The 25,628-nt window shown below is 39.1% G+C and overlaps 1 protein-coding gene across 7 annotated transcripts in view; it reads left to right on the top strand.

Moving 5' to 3' along the window:
* Tnik (TRAF2 and NCK interacting kinase) overlaps window positions 1–25,628 on the top strand; it is a 383,659-nt gene that overhangs the window by 230,294 nt on the left and 127,737 nt on the right. For all 7 annotated transcript variants that reach the window (XM_058572271.1, XM_058572273.1, XM_058572272.1 and 4 more), the window contains exon 4: window positions 12,511–12,636. In XM_058572271.1, coding sequence (XP_058428254.1) covers window positions 12,511–12,636 — 126 coding nt within the window. The remainder of the gene's footprint in view (window positions 1–12,510; window positions 12,637–25,628) is intronic.

The raw sequence follows: 25,628 nt of genomic DNA, 5'->3' as shown, positions 1-25,628 counted from the left end.
GCTTGAATCTATTATGCTCATGGTTATATTACTATGTTATTAGCGCTGAGCATTATGCCTAGGATAGAGTTGGCATTTAATAAATATTTGTTTAATGAATTCATTAAGCTTAGGATGAATACATACAACAAATCCATTGCTGCCTGCAGAATTTCATGGCAAAGTCCTCAGTTGTCAATGCTGCACTGAAGAGGTGCAGAATTAGGCAACTTATTGAGCCACTCCTGGCTTGTTTCTCAGCTTTGTAAAAATATAGATTGTAGGTACATAACCCTACCTTGAATTTTTGGTGATTCACGGGTGCTTAATTTTCATATGTATTTTAACATTAAACTGTGATTTTAAAAGCAGACCTCAAATCATTTGTTAACTTTGTTTTTTGTTTGTTTAACTTTGACTACATTAGAAAATGCCTGCCTCTTAATTTGGATGCTAGGTAACCCCATTCACATGCAGAATGTCATTTAGTATGAAGTTCCTACTGAAATTTCAAGGTAAACTCTAAAAACAGCTTTTACCATTTGCAACTACTTATCTCAGGAAATGGAGATTTTTCTCTTTGCCTTCAAACTGAAACAAAACCAAAAATTAGTTGACATTGAAGCTAATACATGACTTTAAATTTCTTTTATAAATTCTAATTTTATAGTCACTAAAGCAGTCTCTTGTCACTGTGTAAGCAAATATTATACAATTAAAGCTATAAAAGTGAATGTTTATTGATTTAAAATTAGCTTTTGTCTGCCATAGATTGTCATCCTGAATAAAATTTCTATCAAGAATTTCACTACTACAGATTATTACAAAAAAATTTAAGACCACTTTCTGAGTGATAGAGATGATGTCCTTAAATCCTGGTCCTCTATGATCCTTTTTTTTTATTTTTAATTTTTTATTGTGGGTTGTTCAAAACATTACAAATTTCTTGACATATCATATTCCACACTTTGATTCAAGTGGGTTATGAACTCCCACCTTCACCCCATACACAGATTGCAGAATCACATCAGTTACACATCCATTGATTTACATATTGCCATACTAGTGTCTGTTGTGCTCCGCTGCCTTTCCCATCCTCCCCCCTCCCCACCTCTCCCCTCCCCTCCCCTCCTCTCTCTCTACCCCCTCCACTGTATAACCCTGAGGGTCTCCTTCCATTACCATGCAATTTCCCTTCTCTCTCCCTTTCCCTCCCACCTCTCATCCCTGTTAAATGTTAATCTTCTTCTCCTGCTCTTCGTCCCTACTCTGATCTTAGTTACTCTCCTTATATCAAAGAAGACATTTGGCATTTGTTTTTTAGGGATTGGCTAGCTTCACTTAGCATAATCTGCTCTAATGCCATCCATTTCCCTGTAAATTCTATGATTTTGTCATTTTTTAATGCAGAGTAATACTCCATTGTGTATAAATGCCACATTTTTTTTATCCATTCGTCTATTGAAGGGCATCTAGGTTGGTTCCACAGTCTTGCTATTGTGAACTGTGCTGCTATGAACATCGATGTAGCAGTGTCCCTGTAGCATGCTCTTTTTAGGTCTTTAGGGAATAGACCAAGAAGGGGAATAGCTGGGTCAAATGGTGGCTCCATTCCCAGCTTTCCAAGAAATCTCCATACTGCTTTCCAAATTGGCTGCACCAATCTGCAGTCCCACCAGCAATGTACAAGTGTACCCTTTTCCCCACATCCTCGCCAGCACTTGTTGTTGTTTGACTTCCTAATGGCTGCCAATCTTACTGGAGTGAGATGGTATCTTAGGGTGGTTTTGATTTGCATTTCTCTGACAGCTAGAGATGGTGAGCATTTTTTCATGTACTTGTTGATTGACTGTATGTCCTCCTCTGAGAAGTGTCTGTTCAGGTCCTTGGCCCATTTGTTGATTGGGTTGTTTGTTCTCTTATTGTCTAATTTTTTGAGTTCTTTGTATACTCTGGATATTAGGGCTCTATCTGAAGTGTGAGGAGTAAAGATTTGTTCCCAGGGTGTAGGCTCCCTATTTACCTCTCTTATTGTTTCTTTTGCTGAGAAAAAACTTTTTAGTTTGAGTAAGTCCCATTTGTTGATTCTAGTTATTAACTTTTGTGCTATGGGTGTCCTATTGAGGAATTTGGAGCCCGACCCCACCGACTGTAGATCGTAGCCAACTTTTTCTTCTATCAGACGGCGCGTCTCTGATTTGATATCAAGCTCCTTGATCCATTTTGAATTCACTTTTGTGCATGGCGAGAGAAAGGGATTCAGTTTCATTTTGTTGCATATGGATTTCCAGTTTTCCCAGCACCATTTGTTGAAGATGCTATCCTTCCTCCATTGCATGCTTTTAGCCCCTTTATCAAATATAAGATAGTTGTAGTTTTGTGGATTGGTTTCTGTGTCCTCTATTCTGTACCATTGGTCCACCTGCCTGTTTTGGTACCAGTACCATGCTGTTTTTGTTACTATTGCTCTGTAGTATAGTTTGAAGTCTGGTATCGCTATACCGCCTGATTCACACTTCCTGCTTAGCATTGTTTTTGCTATTCTGGGTCTTTTATTTTTCCATCTGAATTTCATGATTGCTTTCTCTATTTCTACAAGAAATGCCGTTGGGATTTTGATTGGCATTGCATTAAACCTATAGAGAACTTTTGGTAATATCGCCATTTTGATGATGTTAGTTCTGCCTATCCATGAACAGGGTATATTTTTCCATCTTCTAAGATCTTCTTCTATTTCTCTCTTTAGGGTTCTGTAGTTTTCATTGTATAAGTCTTTCACCTCTTTTGTTAGGTTGATTCCCAAGTATTTTATTTTTTTTGAAGATATTTTGAATGGAGTGGTTGTCCTCATTTCCATTTCAGAGGATTTGTCGCTGATATACAGGAATGCCTTTGATTTATGCGTGTTGATTTTATATCCTGCCACTTTGCTGAATTCATTTATTAGCTCTAATAGTTTCTTTGTAGAGCCTTTTGGGTCTGCTAGGTATAGAATCATATCATCTGCAAATAGTGATAATTTAAGTTCTTCTTTTCCTATTTTTATGCCTTTAATTTCTTTCGTCTGTCTAATTGCTCTGGCCAGTGTTTCGAGAACTATGTTGAAGAGAAGTGGAGAGAGAGGGCATCCCTGTCTTGTTCCAGATTTTAGAGGGAATGCCTTCAGTTTTTCTCCATTCAGAATGATGCTAGCCTGAGGCTTAGCATAGATTGCTTTTACAATATTGAGGTATGTTCCTGTTATCCCTAGTTTTTCTAGAGTTTTGAACATAAAGGGATGCTGTACTTTGTCGAATGCTTTTTCCGCATCTATCGAGATGATCATATGGTTCTTATTTTTAAGTCTATTGATGTGGTGAATAACATTTATTGATTTCCGTATATTGAACCAGCCTTGCATCCCAGGGATGAATCCTACTTGATCATGGTGTACAATTTTTTTGATATGTTTTTGTATCCGATTCGCCAGAATTTTATTGAGGATTTTTAGAGATATTGGTCTGTAGTTTTCTTTCTTTGAAGTGTCTTTGTCTGGTTTAGGTATCAGGGTGATGTTGGCCTCATAGAATGAATTTGGAAGTTCTCCCTCCTTTTCTATTTCCTGAAGTAGCTTGAAAAGTATTGGTATTAGTTCTTCTTTAAAGGTTTTGTAAAATTCTGCTGTATACCCATCGGTCCTGGGCTTTTCTTAGTTGGTAGTCTTTTGATGGTTTCTTCTATTTCCTCAATTGATATTGGTCTGTTTAGGTTTTCTATATCCTCCTGACTCAATCTGGGCAGATCATATGACTTAAGAAATTTATCTATGCCTTCACTATCTTCTAATTTATTGGAGTATAAGGATTCAAAATAGTTTTTGATTATCTTCTGTATTTCTGAAGTGTCTGTTGTGATATTGCCTTTTTCATCCCGTATGCTAGTAATTTGAGTTCTCTCTCTTCTTCTCTTCGCTAGCATCGCTAAGGGTCTGTCGATTTTGTTTATTTTTTCAAAGAACCAACTTTTAGTTTTGTCAATTTTTTCAATTGTTTCTTTTGTTTCGATTTCATTAATTTCAGCTCTGATTTTAATTATTTCTTGCCTTCTACTTCTTTTGCTGTTGTTTTGCTCTTCTTTTTCAAGGATTTTGAGATGAAGTATGAGATCATTTATTTGTTGGTTTTTTCTTTTTTTAAGGAATGAACTCCAAGCAATGAATTTTCCTCTTAGAACTGCTTTCAATGTGTCCCATAGATTCCGATATGTTGTGTCTGTGTTTTCATTTATCTCTAAGAATTTTTTAATTTCCTCCTTGATGTCTTCTATAACCCATTGATCATTCAGTAACCTATTGTTCATTCTCCAAGTGATGTATGCTTTTTCCTTCCTTCTTTTATCGTTGATTTTCAGTTTCATTCCATTATGATCAGATAAGATGCATGGTATTATCTCTACTCCTTTATATTGTCTAAGAGTTGCCCTGTGACATAATATATGATCTATTTTTGAGAAGGATCCATGTGCTGCTGAGAAAAAAGTGTAACTGCTTGATGTTGGGTGGTATACTCTATATATGTCAATTAGGTCTAGGTTATTAATAGTGTTATTGAGTTCTATAGTTTCCTTATTCAACTTTTGTTTGGAAGATCTGTCCAGTGGCGAGAGAGGTGTGTTGAAGTCTCCCATGATTATGGTGTGGTGGTCTATTAGACTCTTGAACTTGAGAAGAGTTTGTTTGACGAACATAGCTGCACCATTGTTTGGGGCATAAATATTTATGATTGTTATGTCTTGTTGGTGTATGGTTCCCTTAAGCAGTATGTAGTGTCCCTCTTTATCTCTTTTGATTAACTTTGGCTTGAAATCTATTTTATTTGATATGAGTATGGACACGCCTGCTTGTTTCCGAAGTCCATATGAGTGATATGATTTTTCCCAACCTTTCACCTTCAGCCTATGTATGTCTTTTCCTATCAAATGCGTCTCCTGTAGGCAGCATATTGTTGGGTCTTGTTTTGTGATCCATTCTACTAGCCTGTGTCTCTTAATTGGTGAGTTTAAGCCATTAACATTTAGGGTTATTATTGAGATATGGGTTGTTCTTCCAGCCATATTTGTTTATTTCTGTTACTAAACATTGTTTGTTTTCCTCTTTGATTGTTTCCCCCCCCCTTTACTGTCCTACCTCCCACTGTTGGTTTTCATTGTTATTTTCCATTTCCTCTTCCTGTAATGCTTTGGCGAGGATGTTTTGAAGAGATGGTTTTCTAGCTGCGAATTCTTTAAACTTTTGTTTATCGTGGAAGGTTTTAATTTCATTCTCCATCCTGAAGCTTAATTTCGCTGGATACACAATTCTTGGTTGGAACCCATTTCTTTCAGTGTTTGAAATATGTTATTCCAGGATCTTCTAGCTTTCAGAGTCTGTGTTGAAAGATCAGCTGTTATCCTGATTGGCTTACCCCTAAATGTAATCTGCTTCCTTTCTCTTGTAGCTTTTAAAATTCTCTCCTTATTCTGTATGTTGGGCATCTTCATTATAATGTGTCTAGGTGTGGATCTCTTATGATTTTGCACATTCGGCGTCCTGTAGGCTTCTAGGATTTGGGATTCTGTCTCATTCTTCAAGTCTGGGAAGTTTTCTTGTATTATTTCATTGAATAGACTGCTCATTCCTTTGGTTTGGAGCTCTGTACCTTCCTGTATCCCAATGACTCTTAAGTTTGGTCTCTTAATGTTATCCCATATTTCTTGGATGTTCTGCTCATGGTTTCTTAACAGTCTTGCTGAGCTGTCTATGTTCTTTTCCAGTTGAAATACTTTGTCTTCATTGTCTGATGTTCTATCTTCTAAGTGTTCTACTCTGTTGGTAGTATTCTCCATTGAGTTTTTAAGTTGGTTTATTGCTTCCTGCATTTCTAGGATTTCTGATTGCTTGTTTTTTATAACCTCTATCTCCCTGTATAGTTGATCCTTTGCTTCCTGGATTTGTTTGCGTAATTCGTTGTCGAAGTGATCTTTCATTGTCTGATTTTGCTGTTTAATGTCTTCCTTGATACTCCAGATCATCTGAAGCATGTATATCCTGAATTCTTTATCTGACATTCCATCTGCTGCAGCTGTTACCTCTTCTAAAGTTGCGTTGACCTGCATTGCTTGTGGTCCTTTCTTTCCTTGTCTTTTCATACTGCTTGCGTATCTTTCCTGCAGGCGCGGGCGGCGGCTCTGCTCTCTCCTTATTCCAATTGGGGTGTCGTGGCTACCACGCCGGCAGGTCACTGGGCCTGCTCTGGGCGCTGGCGGCGGCTCTGTTCTGCCCCTACTCCAATTGGGGTGACGAGTGTACCACGCCGGCAGACCACCGGGCCTGATCCGCCGGTCGGTTGCAGGTTTGCCTACCCTGCAGGCGCGGGTGGCGGCTCTACTCTGCCCCTACTCCAAATGGGGTGACGTGTCTGTCGTACCGGCAGGCCACTGGGCCTGTCCCGCTGGTCGGTCGCAGATCTGCCCACCTTTCGGGCACGGGTGGAGGCTCTGCTCTGCCCCTACTCCAATTGGGGTGTCGTGACTACCCCGCCTGCAGGACGCTGGGCCTGTTCCTGGCACGGGCGGCGACTCTGCTCTGCCCTTACTCTCCAATTAGGGTGGTGTGTGTACCACGCCGGCAGGCTCCTGGGCCTGATCCGCCGGTCTGTTGCAGGTCTGCCTACCTTGGAGGCGCGGGCGGCGGATCTGCCCTGCCCCTCCTACCACGCCTGCGGACCCCTGGGCCTGATCTGCAGGTTGGTCACAGGTCTGCTCACCCTGCGGGCACGGGTGGCGGTTCCGCTCCGCCCCCACTCCAATTGGGGTCACGTGACCACCACACCGGCAGGGCCTGATCCGGGCGTGGGAGAAGGATCTGCTCTGCCCCTACTCCAGTTGGGGTGACGTGTGTACCACACTGGCAGGCCACTGGGCCTGACCCGCCAGGCTGTCACAGGTCTGTTTACCTTGCAAGCGCGAACGGCGGTTCTGCCCTGCCCCTCCTACCACGCCCATGTACCACTGGGTCGCGGGTCTGCCCACCTTGCGGGTGTGGGTGGCGGCTCCACTCCGCCCCCTCTCCAATTGGGGTCACGCGGTCACCACGCTGGCGAGCCGCTGGGCCTGCTCCGGGCGCTGGCGGCGGCCCGGCTCCTCCCCTCTGGCTCGACGACAAATTGAGGAGACTCGGGTGTCTGTGCCTCACCCCCCCTACCAGGAGACCCCCTCTATGATCCTTGAACAATAAATTATCTACACATTTTTGTCACATTCAGTCAATGCTGAAGGTTAGAATGATAGATGTGTTAACACAAACACCTGCCTAACAGCAACAGCTACTATGAAAGAGAAAGTTCTAGCCAGTGTCCCAAGTTTGCACACTGATAGGGTAAAGCATTTACGAGTCTGGACTTAATGATGATCAGTCCCTTGGATTGTTATAGGAATAACAGGTTTATTCTTGTTCCATGGATCAAGAGTTAAATGTTGGGCAAACATTTTGTTATAGGACACAGTAATATTAAATGTCTGATTAATTCCATTTTTAAATTCTGGCATATTGTGGGTACTTAGAATGTGTTTCCCTATATAATAGATATGAAACTTAAAACTCCATCTTTTATTCCTTGAAATTAAGCATAAACAAGTTCTGTTGTATGCTATCAGGCTCTTTTAACTGGAGCACAAATGTCAGGGTTCTCTTCACCCCAGATTTAAGTCTCTCCTAAACTCTTCATATGAGCTCTTTGGTTTTAGACATCGTGGGTAATTGCCCTTCTATATAGGAGTTTTCTGTATAGAGTTACTGGCTTTGGAGTCTGACAGTGAATTTAGGGAAGTAACTGAGACTCATTTTCCTCATTTGTAAAATCAGATCATTGAAAACACTGACATCAAATGGCAATTATCAAGAACACAAACAACAATAAATGTTGGTGAGGATGTGGGGAAAAAGGTACACTCATACATTGCTGATTGGACTGCAAATTGGTGCAACCACTATGGAAACCAGTATGGGGATTCCTACGAAAACTTACAATGGAACCATCAGTTATTCCACTCCTAGCTTTATACCCAAAGGACTTAAAAACAGCATACTTCGGTGATGCAGCATCGATGATTATAACACCTCAATTCACAATAGCTAAACTATGGAACCAACCTAGGTGCCCTTCAACAGATGAATGAATAAAGAAACTGTGGTATATATACACTAAAGAATATTACTCAGCCTTAAAGAAGGATGAAATTATGGCATTTGCCAGTAAATGGATGGAACTGGAGAATATTATGTTAAGTGAAATAAGCTAATCCCAAAGAACCAAAGGCAGAATGTTTTCTGTTATGTGAATGCTTATTCATACTAAGGGGTGGGGAGAGAATAAAGAGATTGCGGCTAGATAGAGGGGAGAAAAGGAAGGGGAGGAGGAATGGGGGTACGAATGATAGTAGAATGAAAAAGACATCATTACCCTATGTGCACATATGATTTTGTAACTCTACATCATGTACCACCGAATGAATGAGAATTCATACTGCATTTATATATAATGTGTCAAAAAGCATTCTACTGTCATCTAGAACAAATCAGAACAAATACAAAATGTTTTAAAAAGGAAACACTGACACCATAGAGTTATATTGAGTATTAAATGAGATAGTGCATATACAACATATACAATGAACATTATGTCCAGTTGGCTTTGGCTATACTTTATGGACATAGTCTGAGAATCATATTGCCATCAGAGGTTGTCACCAGCTTGAAAGTCTGGCCTAGAATCACCAGTTTGTTTGCATTTGAAAATTTCCATCTCTTTCCATAGTTTCTCATCCTCTGGAGGCCAATTCCTACATGCTGGAAGGATTTTTTGTAAGCACTGGAGGGTCATCCCCAAAGCACAAGTGCCTCCTGTGTCTCTGCTGCAGGACATTTGTTAATGTCCTGCTGGTCAAAGCAAGTCATGTGGCCAAACCCCATTTTAAGAAAAGTAATAGCTGCCACCTTTGTTGGGGACAGTCAAATATCAGCCATTTTTTTCCCCTCCATCTACCACCAATACTAAAAAATAAACAAATTCCCATGATCTTAAGGGCAAACAAATAAAAAAGAAACCTCAAAGCTCCTTTATGTTGATTCTAAAGCTATAATTCAGTAAGAACTGCATCATTTCTAAGCCTCAGAGGGACTTCAACAGGTTTCTTATTCCCATTTACAGCTGAAAATAACTTGACATTAGAGTTTAAATGTCGTGCCTAAAGTTAACACAATAAATCAGAATTGACTTTGAAGTCTTTTGGTTGAAGTAATAGATCTTCCTAAAGGACTGGACTTGGCTTATTAAAATTACTCTTCTTTTTAAATTTCAGACAACTTGGTTCCACTATTTTTTGTTATGAGGTAGCTTCTCAGTGATCTTGTCCCTGTGCCTAATAATTAAGTTGTAGGAATATTTACACAATAGCAGATGACTCTTCTTCTAAGACTGTTTAGTCTAATTCTAGCCTCAGTTGTTCTCTTGGAAACATTCTAACTCATTTCCCTCAATGGGCCATATTGTGACTGGCTGGACCATTTGTGTCATGGTTAAATGAATTCTTGTCATCTCTAGTAAGATCCTCCCTATTTCACTGAATCACTAACTGCCATCAGTGCCTCGGACTAGAAATCTGGATAAATAGGGTCCCTGAAGCCCTGATAAATTGCATGCTCACTTACTGGGCCGTAGAAGGTCAAGATCAAAATTGACTCTTGGAGCTACATGACCATGACCCAATGTTCCATAATTGTGTTTGGAAACAATGCAATTTAAACTTGAAATTCAAATGACTAGCATTCTTGCTCTCCTACCTTTTTATTTGTTTATTTACTTTAGTTGAGAACATTAACAATGATATTTATTTTGTATTACACTTTATAACTTTCATCTTATTTAATTATCTCAAAAAACTGGGACTTATAATATCTGTATTTCAATATAGATGAGAAAACTTAGGCTCCAAAAAGGTAGGTTACTTTCCTGAGCTCTTACAACATGTGCCTACCTTCCCACTCCCATCTTTCTTTTTTTCTTTTTCTTTTTGCGGTGTTAGTGATCAAACCCAGAGCCATGCGTATGCTAACCCCCCATCTTTCTAACCCCAAAATCAATGCATATATTTCCTGCATGTTCCTACTTGCCTCAGTTTACCTTTGCAAAGTGATGGAGAATACTGACTTCATGGCGACCTCCAACACTATTTATTGTAGACTTAATTCCACACTGAATTACACTATTTTTTGGCTCTTTCATAAGCTCTTAATTTTCTTAATGATACAGTAAGCTTTTTTAGGGCACATTACCCACCATCTTGCAGAGCACCCAAGAGGCAGGAAGCAAGTACTTGTGGAACCTGCCTGCCTTCTCACTAAGGATGACTGAAGCCAAGACTGTCAGCTGCTGTTAGAAAGTGATCTCTTTCTTTCAGTGCCTCACCTAGTTGCCTTTTTAATCAAAGCAGCTGTCAGCGATGGGGCCATGCTCTCCACAGAAACCCTCAAGTTGGTTTTCTCCCCTTCTACTTAGGCTTCCCCAAAGTACATCTGTTTGCATCTCACATTCATGCACAATTATTTGGCTCCACACTGCGAGTTTAAAATAGCTGATGCACACTGTAGTAAGGCTTTTGTGGTGTGCTGCCCAGACCCTTCCACAAATGGAAGATATGTGAAGGTCATTCTTCCCGTCGGCCTGCAGCGAAAGCGTGGGCGGTTTCCCACTACTGCAGGGAAGATGCATGGGTCAGCAGTGTGCCAGTAATGCCCTCAGCCACCATCCCAGCTCCTCTGACTTCAGCTCTCTTCCTCAGTTCTGAGGCCACATGCACCTCCTTAGCTCAGCATCCCTATCATATGTTCTATTTTGAGATCACCTAGTGTTCGATTTAGTTGTGTCTTGTGGTGTGTAACATGCTTTAGATCTCCTGGGTTTGCAATCTTCATTTTCTTTCACTAACGCTTATTTTTGTTTGGTCAGGAAATGTTAGCATTCTGCCACTGTCCTCCTTCTATTCCTGTTTGTTTCTTTGAACATCACTAGTCTTGCTCTAAGTGTTGGACCCTTTGCAGGTCTTCTTTCTTGTATTCACTTTTGTTCACAGGCACTTTGCTGGGTGCTTGAGATGGGACAGAGAGACAAACACAGGCAGGATTCCTGGGCACATGGTTGCTGCAGACTTGTAGGAGTGGCACTTCTAATAGGTACTGCAAAGGGAGATGCATGGTAATTCCTGTGGCTAGAACCAAGACTATTAGATCAGGCAGCTTGGCCAGTAGGAACTCTGGAACTGAGATCTGAAGTGGAAGAGGCCTTTCTATGGAGAAGAGAGTAAGCAACAGGGCGATTATGGCACAGGGAGCTGCATCTCAGCATGAAGAACAGTAGTGGGCTGTGACAACATTTAGTCGGGGAACTGGACATTGCTTGATAGAATCAGGAGGACATCTCTGGGTGTCAACTTAATCAGGAATGGTGTGTAGAAAAGAAGAGAAAGAAGAAGGAAAGAAGACATCACACGTGGGAGACTACAGAAGGCCCCAGATACACTGGAAGGAGGCCAGGCAGCTGGGAGGGACTGACAGTGCAGACAGGGGACATACCAGGCAGGTCTTTCAATCATGGTACTGTAACATCTTACATGGAGGAATAGTCCCCTTTTACGACGGCATCTAAAATAATTATCTAGAGGCAGAAGTCTTTTACAACAACCTCCAAATTAAAACACTTACTTCTCAGTCCAACTGATGTGTACCCATCCGTAAAATAAAATTAGGAGGGAACACATACTCTCCACCAGGAATTTTGGTAGATTCCAAGGTGAAACTCAAAATGAATGAAACTTGAATATCAGGAAACTAACTCTGTAGGGGAGTTGTCTCCTTTTACATCCTGGGCCCCACCACATCTCCCCTTTCCTTTTTATGTTGAGTTTCCTGAAGGTGATGTGGGTACTCCTGCTTTGTGAACTTCCTCAGATCCTGAGAACTTACTTTGCTCCTTTTCCCTTCTGACTTTCATCACCTTCACTCAGGCACTTCAATAAAGGCAGGCTTCAAAGAAAATGAACCTAACCAAATTTAAATCCGAGAGCCTGTGTTTTTCTCTTTCGCTTTTCTGAACCTTTCCCGTAGCAGATGTGACCAGTGATAGTAGCTCATTGGGCCTAGTTCCAGAGGCCTGGTGTGGACTGTCTAACAGCCTGACCACCTTCATCTCCTCCGGGTGAAGAAGTCAGGTTTCTTTTTCGTCCCCAGCTGATTACAAGCAATGCCTGTTAGCTGGACTAAAAGAAGACCCCTTTGGGCCACCGTTGTGTGGTTTTGTAAACTTTTTCATTTTAGTCAGATAAAATAATTATGCTCTTTTATCGCCATGAAAGAAAAGACATAAGAAGGAACTTACCATAGTTTAGTTGATATCCATGGTTTGAAGGCTGGAATTCCACTATAGACCATGGATTTTCATGACAGATTCTTTACTGTTCTAGGATGAAGAGGAAGAAATCAAGCAAGAAATTAACATGTTGAAGAAATATTCTCATCACCGGAATATTGCTACATACTATGGTGCTTTTATCAAAAAGAATCCTCCAGGCATGGATGACCAACTTTGGGTAAGTAGTTTCTTTTATTATGTGAAGAACATTCAGTGCTAAATGGGCCCATTTCTCCATTCTCATTACTAGGCTTGATTAAGTACCTTCAAATATGAAACCGTTAGTCTCGTGGTTTCCAAAATATTGTGTTTTTGAGGTTTTCTCCCATTTTCATGAACACCACTTCATCTTTTCAATATCTTTAAATCCTCTTTCCCTTAATAGAGACCATTCCCAAAGATGGTTGTTAATTCTGTTTTTTTTTTTTTACCCACCACTTATCAATAGTTCTTTATTGCATTTAATTATATTTTAGGTGCCATGCTATTTACTGTTTATGAATTATATAATTTATTTCAATTCATTGAGTTAAATAGTATTCTAATTTCTTACATGATAAATGATAAAACTATAGTTTATGGGGAGGATAAACTGTTTCAAGTCTGTGTAGCTAGCAGTGGGGGAGGTTGGATCTAACTATAAAATTCTTTGTCCTCTCTATGACTAGAATGTGGATAATTCTGAAATATAAATTACAATTTGATAAGTAAAATACCTAGCATAGTAGTGTCTGACCCCACTATAGGGATTCTGCAAATGTTTCCTCTCCTGCATCCCCAGTCCGCTTAGCAAAGTACCCTAGTCCTGGATCTTTGAGTGTCTATAAGAGAGCTCTGATTGACAGACCCACCAATAAGAATTCAGCAGGTTTGGTACCAGAACCACCACTTCTTGTTGCTGCTGTGCCTGGTCCACATCGTCGTCTTCTCACCTTCCTCGTTTCTGTCATAGGAAATGTTATTCATTTGCCCTTCAGAAGACTTGAAAAGCTATCATGGTTTGACCTTCCCTTTTCCAGTTTTATAATCACTCTTCTAGTAGGGGACTTTTGATGGAAGCCCAGACTGTGCCGCAGCCTTCTACTTAATCTACTTCCCTGTCTCTTAAATTTCAGTTCATCTCACATGATGCTGTTGGGTTAGTGACTCTGAAACACCCTTTTACACACCTACTGTCTTGCTCATCTTCCAGAGGTCTTGTTATGAACCTAACACACAAAATTTACTGAATTATCATGTGCCTACTAAAAGCCTGTGCTAAACCCTGGGGCTCCAGTGGTGACTATTTCATGGATAATTCTTTAAGGGCTCAGACTTGGATAGAAGTTACCTATGGCATTTGCAATGCGGCTGAGAAGACCAAGATTTTCATGTCATTTGGTATTGAATACTCCACCTTTGGCAGTGAAAAGAGCTGCTGGGACATTTTGTTTTTCCCATGTAAGATTCATCTCCAAATTTAAAATTAAAAAAAACAACAACAAAAACAACTTTGGAATGAATACATTTGTTTTGTGTAATCACTGATTTTATAAAATATTTTATGTGATTTCTGAAAAGGTTTAGATTTAATTATGGCCTCTAAATGTAAGAAGATATGGACGTGAAGATTAAAAATGTAAAAGTAGTAGGAGAAAATGAATTTATAAATTTATAAAAATAAATTTCTAAAGTGAGATCAATGACAACAAAAAAATTTTGATGGATTTGACGATGAGCATTTTAAAAAATTTCCCATTACCTAAAAATAAAAATGCAAATAACTAATTTAGGAAAAATATTTATTTCAAATACAGTGAGCAAAGAATTTAATAGCTTTCAGAGATGAAGACTTTTTCACAAATCAAAAGAAAAAAATAGGAAACTACTTAGAGAAAGATTGAGTTAAGGACAAGACAGCAACTAAAAAAGTAAGAAATGTCAGTTACCAAAAAATATGTTTTTAAAATGTTATTGTTATTAATAATATAAATGTAATAGAAATGAAGGTTTGATAACCATTTTTACCTAGTACATTGCAATTATTTTAAAATGAACACATATAAACACTGCTTATGAATATGGATATTGGTACAACTTAACTAAAGTGCAACTGAGCACACACAGATGCACACAGACACAACACATACATGCACATATGTATGCATACAGACATGCAGATATTTGGAGATTGAGATGTCTTTAAAGAATGTGCTTGTACTGGGGTTGTGGCTCAGTGGTAGAGCACTGGCCTAGCATGTATGAGGCGCTGGGTTTGATCCTCAGCACCACATAAAAATAAATAAACAAAATAAAGGTACTGTGTCCAACTACAATTAAAAAGCATTAAAAAGAAAGTAGTTTACTTTTGAACCAGTATTTCTACCTACAAAAATGCATCCTAAATAAATATTGGGGCAACCATACAAAGTTGAATGAACAAGTTAACCAATAGGAAGTCATTTAAGAGACACGATGCAAGGAATTAATTGATGAAGATCTATATCTATAAATGGATGATTATTCACAATTTTCTAAAAAACAAAAGAAAAAGGAAAATACCATATTGATATAGTTGAGGTGTCTGAAATAATACTGATGGTTTGGAAAAATATTTACTCCTGGATAGTAAGTTCATTAATTTAATTTTTAAAACATTGTCTCTTTCTTGTCTACTTTTTTCTGGTCTTTCTCATGAATATGGTATCCAAACCACTTCCTGCTGCTCTTTTTTTTTTTTTCTTGCTTCTTGTTGGGCTGTCCTCGCTCCTCATAATGACAGTCAGATCTCTGAGAAATACGGACTGTGCCTCTTGTACCTTTGCATCCTCCTCAGCAGTTGGGAAGTACAGAGCAATATTATGTTGGGAAAAAAAAAAAAAAAAGCATTTCTCCATGGAAGTGATATTGCTGCTACAGGTGCTTTCAAGAACATGTTCTGGTAGGCCTGCAAGTTCAACAGGACATAATGAGGTGGCATTAGTTGAAATGTCTTTGTTTTCCCAAAGGACTTCTATATTGTCAAGAATCCACCAGTTTAGGGGCTGGGTTTGTGACTCAGTGGTGGAGTGCTTGCCTAGCATGTGTGAGGCCATGGGTTTGATCCTCGGCACCACATAAAAAGGAATAAATAAAATAAAAGTATAAAATGCTGTATCTGTTTTTTTAAAAAAAAGAATCCACCAGTTTAGCTGTGATCCCTTATTGCCATGAGTTGTAGTAGATGACACATAGAAAATGACAGTTATTTTTCCCTAATTCATTGCCAGCACCATGGAGGATCCCTTATGCTTCTTCCTAATCAACAGCTCAAGGGAAACCACTATCTTGAGGGTTTTTTGTTGTTGTTCTTGTTCTTGTGTTTTACAGTCCTGAGGTTTGAAGGAACCTAGGGCCTCATACATGGTAGGCAGTGCTTTACCACTGAAGTATGTCCCAGTCCCTATCCTGCCCTACCACTGGTTTTATTGAAGTATAACTGACAAACAAAAATTGCATCATGTTGGCAAGCATATGGAGAAAAGGGAACCCAAGTACGCTGCTGGTGGGAATGTAAATTAGTATAGTCTTTATGGAAATATGATGTCTCAAAATATTGGCCATCCCTCAATATATGGGGGTGCCTCAAAACATTGGAAATAGAACTGCCAGATCATCTAGCAGTTCCACTCTAGTTTATATCCAAAAGAAATGAAATCAATATGTCCAAGAGACATCTGTACACCCATGTTCATTGCAGCATTATGGACAACAGACAGAGAATGATAGCTATTTTTATGCTATCTGTGGAAAGCATTTTCATTTGGTCAGGACTGTAATTCCAAATTTTTTTTTTAAAAAAAGATGGCTTTGGGACCACCTTCCAACTTATCATCTGAAGCAGTGCAGCTGTTTCTAGATGAGTCACTTCTAACCATTAATTCCATTCCTTTTGTGAGTTGGGCCAAGAAAGATAGTTGATTTTCTTGGATATTGTTTTATTCAGCTTTCTTCGCTGCTGTGATTAATGGACCCGGCCAAAACATTGTAGAGGAGGAAGAGTTTATTTGGAGGCTTATGGTTTTAGAGATCTGAAGCCATAGACAGCAGGCTCTATTCCTCAGGGCTCGAGGTGAGGTAGAACATCATGGTGGAAGAGTGGCAGAGGGAAACAGCGCACATAGTGATCAGAAAGCAGAACAAAAGAGAATCCACTCTCCAGATACAAATTTATACCCCATAGCCACGCCCCACCAATCTCCAGTTACCACTCAGTTAATCCCATTAGGCTAAATCTGTAACCCAATCATTTCTCCTCCAAACCTTCTTAGCATTGTCTTTTGAGCTTTTGAGGGACACCACATCTAAACCATAATAGATACAAATATTTATATGCAAGTTGTTGGTTGAGGGAAGGAGAAGGGTAATCAAGCAGGGTAGAACTCATTCATTTTCACCATTTTCCTAATCTTGAGATTTTTTTTTTTAATTGGCAGGAAATTTAGTTGTCATTCTTTTTCGGGTTCCTGGTGAAATTAATCGATTTCACAGGACCTCAAAGCTCACTAATGTATGATGTAGGTCCAGAATGCAGACTCTTAAAATGTGACAGGTTAGCTTGATCTGAAATTCTATGAAAGGCAATGGAAGGTTGTTTTATTTGTTTTTTTTAATGAGCAAAATCTTCAGTCCGTTTTCATGTTGGCCCTTGGAAAAAGCAGTGAGCCTGTTTGCATTTGCGTGGGATTAAAAGGAGGTTGGGAGATCTTATACCCTGAAAACAGGAGTCTCAACTTGCCAGTTCTCACCTGGATTAATTGCTCTTCCCATGGAAATGGCTTTGGTTGCTGGGAACCAAGAGCCTGGAAGTGAATATGTTCATGCACAGGGCTGTTCTGACCATCTCTGCTAGCAATTGTCCAGTAGTTTCTGTACCACTACAGATGAGATAAAAGCTAGGAACAGCCTCATACAGGCAAGAAAATCCTTTTTTTTTTTTTTCTGGTTGCACTTCTGTGTGATAACAGACTAAGGAGTAATTTTGAAATAGCAAAGGCAGTGTAGAAACATAATAGGAGATTAATATCAGATTACAAAATTGATGGGAATTTGGTTACAGAGTATAATAGTGTGTATTATTACAATTCAGAACTCACTGGAATTTGGGTTTTCCGTTACTGAGGACAGTGGTGCATAATATTTGTCACCTTCTTATCAATATGCCAAGGATTATATTTGCTAACATTGTCATATTATTTCATTAGATCTTTGTAGCCACTCTACAAATGCATGATTATTATCTCCACTCTACAAATGAAGAAGTGAGGCTCAGAGAAGTTAGGAAGTTTTCCCAAGCCCAGAGCTTGTCAATGATGGAGCCAGTGTGTAGCTAACCCCAGCTGTCTGATGTCAGAATCAAGCCCTTAAACGCTACATTTTTCTCCTTTTGGTCATAAAAGATGGTTTTGAAATCAAAGGTTGGTGTTGAATGGAATTGAAGCTTTTTGTATAAATAAACTTGTTTTAACTTCACTTTTAATCTTCATTCCTCAGTTTCCCTGCCATTCAAAGAGGGTAGTAGGACCTGTTACCTATTACTACTAAGACTGCTGTGTAGTCTAAGAAATACATTATGAGAATTACATTAAACCTTTTGAGAATCTTTCAACAAATAATTGCAAAGGTCACAGTTAGTTGACTCTTTGGACTATTAGTATTTTGTTAGGATTATGTTGATATAAAAATATTATTATGGATCATATAGAGATATAGTTTATGCCACTAAGACCAGTGCTTTCTAACATTTATTCCCTGTGTTCAGTCTACATAAAATACTCCCCAGATATTTCTTTGGCTGTGACTGGGGGACAGAAGTTTGCAATATCTCTCCAGCCAATATATGTGCTATTTCAGGTGTCTGATTGAAATATAATCTGTGTGAATTCTATCAGTCTCACTGTGGAGATAAACTCTTGTTTAGTACCAGCTCTTTGTAGAAACACAACTACTTCTGATAATGGCCAAGTGATTCTCCTTTATCAACTGCTCAGGGCCTGATCCGGAAATCAAAAAAGAGAGCTCTTTCAATAAAGATTCTGATCTCTGAGAAACAAGTCGAACTCTGACACACAACATTACCATCTCGTTCTGCTGATCTCAGGGCAGGGAGGCTGTCCTGTTTTGCTATATGCCGATCAGATAGCAGGAGTGAGGAGTACTATCAATTAAATGGACTAATTTCTCTAAAATGAAATCACAAAATCTACCTTCTTTTGCTTTCTCTTTTGATACCACCATAACAATCACAGGCCATAATGTCTTATAAAAGCAAATACATTTCTAATTAGCTTCCTAAATACACAGTGATCAAAATATCACAGGTTATTACAGTGTAATGGTTCAATATTCCTTTAACTGTATTGTAATGCTGCAGTCTTACAGAACAGGAGTCAGGAAATTATATTGTATGCTTTTGAGAAATGTTCTAGCAGTTAGCTGCAATCCAGAGACCTGTTTTCTAGCCTTGGCAGAGGCAAGTGTCTCTGGCATTTGGTTTTTACCTTATAAAAATGATGATTTTGTTAGCTAGGCATGGTGGTGCATGCCTGTAATTCCAGCTTCTCAGGAGGCTGAGGCCGGAGGATCACAAGTTCAAAGCCAGCCTCAGCACTAAAGCAAAGGTGCTAAGCAACTCAATGAGACCCTGTCTTTAAATAAATACAAAATAGGGTTGGGGGTGTGGCTCAGTGAGTGGTGGAGGGTCCCTGAGTTCAATCCTCAGTACCAAAGATAGATAGATAGATAGATAGATAGATAGATAGATAGATAGATAGATAAAATGGTGATGTTGGACTAGGTCTGAGTTGGCAAACTGGCACACAGAGGCTAATATGTTTAATTTGGTTCACAGAAGGTAATAGTGTTTTAATTATGCCAACATTAGAAAAATTGAGCAGTTTCACACAAAAGTCTGGATTTCTTGAAAAGTTTGAAAAAATCAAATGATCTAAAAATATTGGTCCTGAAATCCTAAATAGCAGCAATATGTTAGAACAGTCTGCCAGCTGCTAGCAGGACACATGCCACTCCACTTTGTGCCAGAGGCCCCACCAGTCTCTTGTCTCCCCTTCATCCTCAACCTCACGCTCTTGCAGTACTTGCCCAGGCTTGTGTAAGACCATCCAGAAAAGCCACCAAGATGAACTAAGATGTGAACTCATTTCAATCCCAAATAGAGACCCTTTCTAGAATCTGCACTGCCATTGGCCAGAACCCCCAAACTGAAATCTGCCATAGTTTAGATTTAAATTGCTGTGGCATCTTGGCTTGGCAGAAACCATGCCTACTTCATTTTTGATTGTTTTGCAATTTAAAAGTAAGGGGCTACAGGTAACACTATTAAAAATTCAACCACCTGTAGCAGAGCCTTTGAATAGTTAATTAAATTTTCTCTTAGTTCTATGTACCAGAAATGAGATTTTCCTTTAAAAAAAAAATGTTTTTAATCAGTGATCTTTTCTTTTATGAGTGAAGAACTCCCTTCATAGGTAGAAGCTAGGTCACTCATCTGGAGAAATGTTTGAATCTCATTATTTGTGAATAGAAGATTTCTAAAGGTTGAATTTAGTCAATACAGGAGTGCCTGAAATGGTAGGAAGAATAATTATAAACAATCTGCCAGATGTCGCAGTTGCGTGACCTACAGAGACAAAACATAAGATGCCCAGATATCAACAGATTTTATGCTACACCTAAATTAATGGATGATTCCTTGACAATAATGAGACAACCAATTCCTTCTTCTACCCGCAAAGAATTTCATTAGAATTGTGTTTAAACTGCTTTTCATCTTAGCAAAAGGACTTCACGTATGTCCCAAGTTATTTTGCTAATGGTCTAAGTAAAACTTCTAGTTCCTTTTTTAGGTTAATTTTCAGCCAATGTTCCTATTTACACTGAACACGCCTCAAAATTCTTCACTACCAAGATGCTTATTCCCAAATGCTCTAAGGCTAGTATTTCTCTTTTCCTTTTCTTTTTCGTTTTTTTAAGTACTAGGGAGTGAATGCAGGGGCACTCAACTGCTAAGCTACACCCCCGCTCCTTTTTATTTTTTTATTTTGAGACAGGGTCTCACTAAGTTGCTTGGGGTCTCACTAAGTTGCTTAGGCCTGGCTTTGAACTTGTGATCCACCTAACTCAACCTCCCGAGTCTCTGGGATTACAGTTGGTATGTGCCACCACGCCTGGCTTCTCTTTTCCTATTTTTAACTTGTCTGAAAACTTACTCCTTGATTCTCACCCCAAATTCTTCTATTTGGTTGTAACATTCTGAGATACAGAATTGTACCATTTCTTACTTCCTGAAGGTTAGCTTCTACAATTGGGCTTGTGGACATAATGGACATTAATGATTTACTCCTCCCAACAACAATTCTGCAGAAGATCACGCATGCCTACTGTGAAATTCAAGTCCCAGCATAGCTAATTTCTCTAGCATTTCCTTGAATGTTCTCGTGCTGAGTCTGAGCTGTCTGTCTACTCAACATGGGCAGTGATTGAGCATGTGTGGGAGGGTGCCCTTTGGACAGGCTCTGGTTGCTCAAAATACAAAATAGGCTCAGTATATTCAAAGTGCCTTTGTCATTCTCAAAGTATAAAGTTATTCATTGTCCAGAAGACTTATTGACCAAGTTTGAGACACTTCACAACCATGGGACTCATTTTCTTATCTTTGGAAAACTTAGAATTGGTACTTCACGCATTCTCTTTTCAAGTCTAAAAATAAAATACAGAAACCAAAAGAGCCCCCCCCCATACATGCTAATTTCAAAATGATTGCAAAAGGCTGTTGAGGTTGCTTTTCAAATTTGAAATGCTTAACAGTCTTACTTTACTTTAGTTGGTCAGTTGAATGATAAATGTATTCATGTGTGGACCAACCTATTTTTGTTTTATGTTCCTATATACATATTTTTTATATTGTGAGACTTAAACTACTTTTGGTGAATGAAACAGCTCTTCTCTAACAAAGTTACAGAATATGGGTTTGGTTTACACCTTCATAAATCATGCAGATGAGAGCCATGGCTGTTCTAACCACACATGTTAAAAAAATATCTTGTGTCTCACTGAGGTTTCTGGACTTTCAAGGTCAGTACCCTGATCATTTGCAGAGTTGTGAATCCTTGGAAATATTTTTCCCACCCTTTTTTCTTTTCTTTTTTTCTTTTTTTTTGGTAGCAGGGATTAAACCAAGAGATGCTTAACCACTGAGTCACATCCCCAGCCCTTTTTAGTTTTTATTTTGAGACAGTTTCACTAAGTTGCTGAGGCTGGCCTTGAACTTGTGATCCTCCTGTCTTAGTCTCCTGAGCCACTGGGATTGCAGATGTGCACCACATACTTTCCCATCCTTTTTTAGGGTGTCTCTTCACCTGCTTGGTTCATTTTAGGAAGCCCTTCATCTGCCTGCTCCCCTTTCTTACCTTTTGCTCCTACCCCTCCTTTTACTATTAAAGAGAGCTATCTGTTAATAGTTATTTATTCTGTGGGTGACTGACCAGTGACATTGGGGCGGGGGGCGGGGGTGGGTAATGAGTTCCTTTCACTGTGTTCTGGGTTAGTGCACACCATTTTAAAATACTATCTTAGGGCCTTGTTTCAGGAACTAAAAACCAATTAACTAGAAAGTGAGCAAATCCTTTAGGGACCTCAGAAATCACCCTAGCTTCTGAGAATTAACCTTTTTAAAATTTTTCAGGGGTTTCTGGGGTTGGAAAAGGAAGGCTCTAAATGACCTCATCTGGTGATTCTGTTCTACAGGCCCTTGTCTGTGTCTTGGGAAGGAGGTGAGTTCAGGGCGATCTTGGTGCTTCTGAAACTCCTCTGGGATCAGCTGAGGCTGGAGCCTCTTTCATCAGTTGTAAACCTGGGGTTGGGGGTGCACCGGAGGGCATAATAAGTGCCTCCCAACCTCTGAGAGAAAAATCTCACACTTGTCAGAAATGTGAGACAGCTGACTAAAATATGTAACAATCAACCATGCAAATGGTGAAATATGTCAAAACTCTGTTTCAAAAACTTAGTCTCTTTTTATTTATATAGGAATAACTATTCATGTCCACCTCATGCAGGAATCCTCATTTCTGATCATTTGATGGTGCTACACTGAGCTCTTTTTAGAATTCATGCACCAGGCCAGGCCCAGCATGCCTGAGCATGTTTCTTTTCCACCTTCAACTTCATCTTCCTTCTTTACTTCCAGTGGCAGGCATGCTAATTTGTTTCTGACCCATTATTTGTTTAGTTGGTATTGAATGAGAGTTTCAAATGGAAGAGTGATTTTCATCTCTCCTTCCCCCACTTGCATTACCACCACCTTCCAAACAGAAAGATCCACTGTCCTCATATGTACCACTGTGTCTTCTTGCTGTGATACAAACTTTTAAAACCACGCCGTGTGTCCTTGGTACTCTTTTCTTAATAGAAGTTTTAGGAACATATGTGCCTGATACCCTTTCAGCATCTCTCACTCTGACTCTTCCCCAATCCCAGTAAAGTGGGCCTTGAGGACCTATTGATGTCCCCCTCCAAGTCAGAAACTCCTCCTCCTTGTCTTTTACAATGCAAACCGAATAAACAATGGAAAAATGCTCACGCCTGTAATCCCAGCGGCTTGGGAGGCTGAGACAGGAGGGTCTGTGTCCAAAGCCAGCCTCAGCAAGGGTGAGGCGATAAGCCACTCAGTGTGACCCTGTCTCTAAATAATATACAAAATAGGGCTGAGGATGTGACTCAGAAGTCGAGTGCCCCTGAATTGAATCCCAGGTACCTCTCCTCTGCTCAAAAAAAGAAAAAGAAAAGTAATAGATATATTTTGAGATTTCTGGCCATGAGAAATTTTATATCAATAGACTCAAGGAATGCTCACATCAAACCTATAAAGTTGATGCTTTTATTTTGTATTTTAGCATAGCGGTGATAGGTGGTTAGGGAACCTGCCCAAAGTCTCAAAGCTGGTAATTTAGAAAGCAGTATGCTTTATAACTGTGTTAGCTGATTAATGATTATATACTATGCATAATGCTGTAGACCTTAACAATGTCCGATTCCAAATAAATAAAGGAATTAAGAGAAGGAGACTAGAAAGACAACAGTTTTGTAACGACTAAGTGGTAAATCATTTCACCCAGTCCTTGGCACATGGTAAATTCTCAGCAAACGTTAACAAATATTTTTGTTCCAGCATAAACTCTTTGAGAACTTTCTTTGAGGAGAATATTAATGATCCATCATGTCTTCCTTGTGAGATGTGAAGTTATTGACTTATTGCTGCTGGGCTTGGCATGTGGAGCCCTGTCTCTGTTTATTAATGTGATGAGGTTGCTTATGGGGAGGCCTCCCCACTGTGTGGTAGCAGTAATTATCAGTATTGCTGTGTGGCTGGAGGAACCCCTTGCTACCAAGTGCTGGTTTCTTTCTTTCTTAAAAAAAATCCCATTACATAATTTAACAATCATTTTTGTTCCACTGTGAGATGAAAAGAATTCAGCAGCCTTCAGCTGGAGCTGAATGGAGAAGCAAATTATAGAAATCACTGACATTAGTGCCTGGCTAGAGTAGAATTGTTTCCTACTGAAGACTTGAAAGTATTTTGTCCAATCTAATTTTGAAAGACCAGAGTCACTGGGCTTCCACTGCTTTCTCTGGGAACTACAATTATGTGGCCTAATGCAGCACAGGGCCAGGACAGTATCTCCAGCTGATCCTGGAGCAGTGGACACATTCATGGGAGGTCTGGTCTCTTGGTTTTTTCAAAATGAGATTGAAAGAAAAGGCACAAGTGTTTTGTTCACTTGAGAAAATATTTCTTTCCATTCTACACAAGGATGTTTCTTTGGACTATTCTGCTGGCTTTGAATTGTAGTCAGCTACATAATGGTTTTTGTTGAACTTGGTTTTATGGAGGATCCCCCCCAAAATCACATATCTAGAGCAGTATGATGAACACTTTTCTACCAGTGGCTAATCCCACTCTATCTACAAATTCATCAAATTCCCCCTCTTCTAGGATTAATTTGAAACATATTTATAATTTTCTTTAAAATTTCTGAAAAAAATACACATAATACCATATTTACCTAAATCCTAATCATTTTAAAGTGTACAATTCAGTGGCGTTCAGTATATTCACAGTGTTGAACAATCCATTACTATTATTTGGTTCCAGAATTTTCCGTCATCCTAAAAGAAAACTGTATTCATTAAGCAGTCACTCCTGTTTTCCCCACCCAGTACCCGGAAGCCACTAATCTGCTTTCTCTCTTCATGGATTTGCCTATTTTGGATATTTCATATAAATGGAATATATATATATATATATATATTCTTTCTTTTTCTGGCTGCTTTCACTTTCACTTAGCATAATGTTTTCTTGATTCATCCATGATGTATCCTCTATCTAGACTTCATCCATTACACTTTTTGTTTGTTCATCTGTTGATGGATATTTTGGTTATTTCCAACTTTTATCTATTGTGAATAGCACTACTTTGGACATTCTTATTCAGGTTTTTTTTTTTTTTTTTTTTAAATCTGTTTTCAGTGTTTTGGGTATACATCTAGAAGTAGAATTACTGAGTTCTCTATCAATTCTGTGTTCATCTCATTGAGGGTCTCATGAACTGTTGGCCACAGTGACTGCACCATGTTACTGTGCCTTCAGCAATGGATGAAGATTCGGATTTCCCTACATTTTTAAAAATTATAGTCATCCTCATGGGTATAAAGTGACACTTCCCTATGGGTTTAATGTGTATTTTCCTAATGACCAGTGGTGTTGAACAGCTTTTCATGTGATTATTAGCCATTTTTTGGTTATCCTTCTTTAGAGAGATATCAAGTCTTTTGCCCATTAAATTGAATTTCTTGTCTTCTCATTGTTGAGTTGTAAATGTTCTTTATATATTCCGGATACTAGGCCCTTGTCAGGTAAACAATTTGTATATATATTTATATTCTATCGGGTTATCCCTTCACTTTCTTAATAAAGTGTCCTTTAATGCACAATAGTGTATAATTTTGATGAAATTAATATTTTTCTCTTTTGTCACTAGTGAATTGTTGCAATGTCTAAGAATCCATTGAAATGTTTCAAGAAGAGTCATTGAAAAGATTCAAGAAGAAAGGTCCCTGAGAATTTTTTTTTCT

The sequence above is a fragment of the Marmota monax genome, unplaced genomic scaffold (genome assembly GCF_021218885.2).
Source record: "Marmota monax isolate L192 unplaced genomic scaffold, Marmota_monax_Labrador192_F-V1.1 WCK01_AAM20220418_F8-fsc00110, whole genome shotgun sequence".
NCBI classification, from domain to species: Eukaryota; Metazoa; Chordata; class Mammalia; order Rodentia; family Sciuridae; genus Marmota; species Marmota monax.
This window is presented reverse-complemented; position numbering and strand designations above follow the sequence as displayed.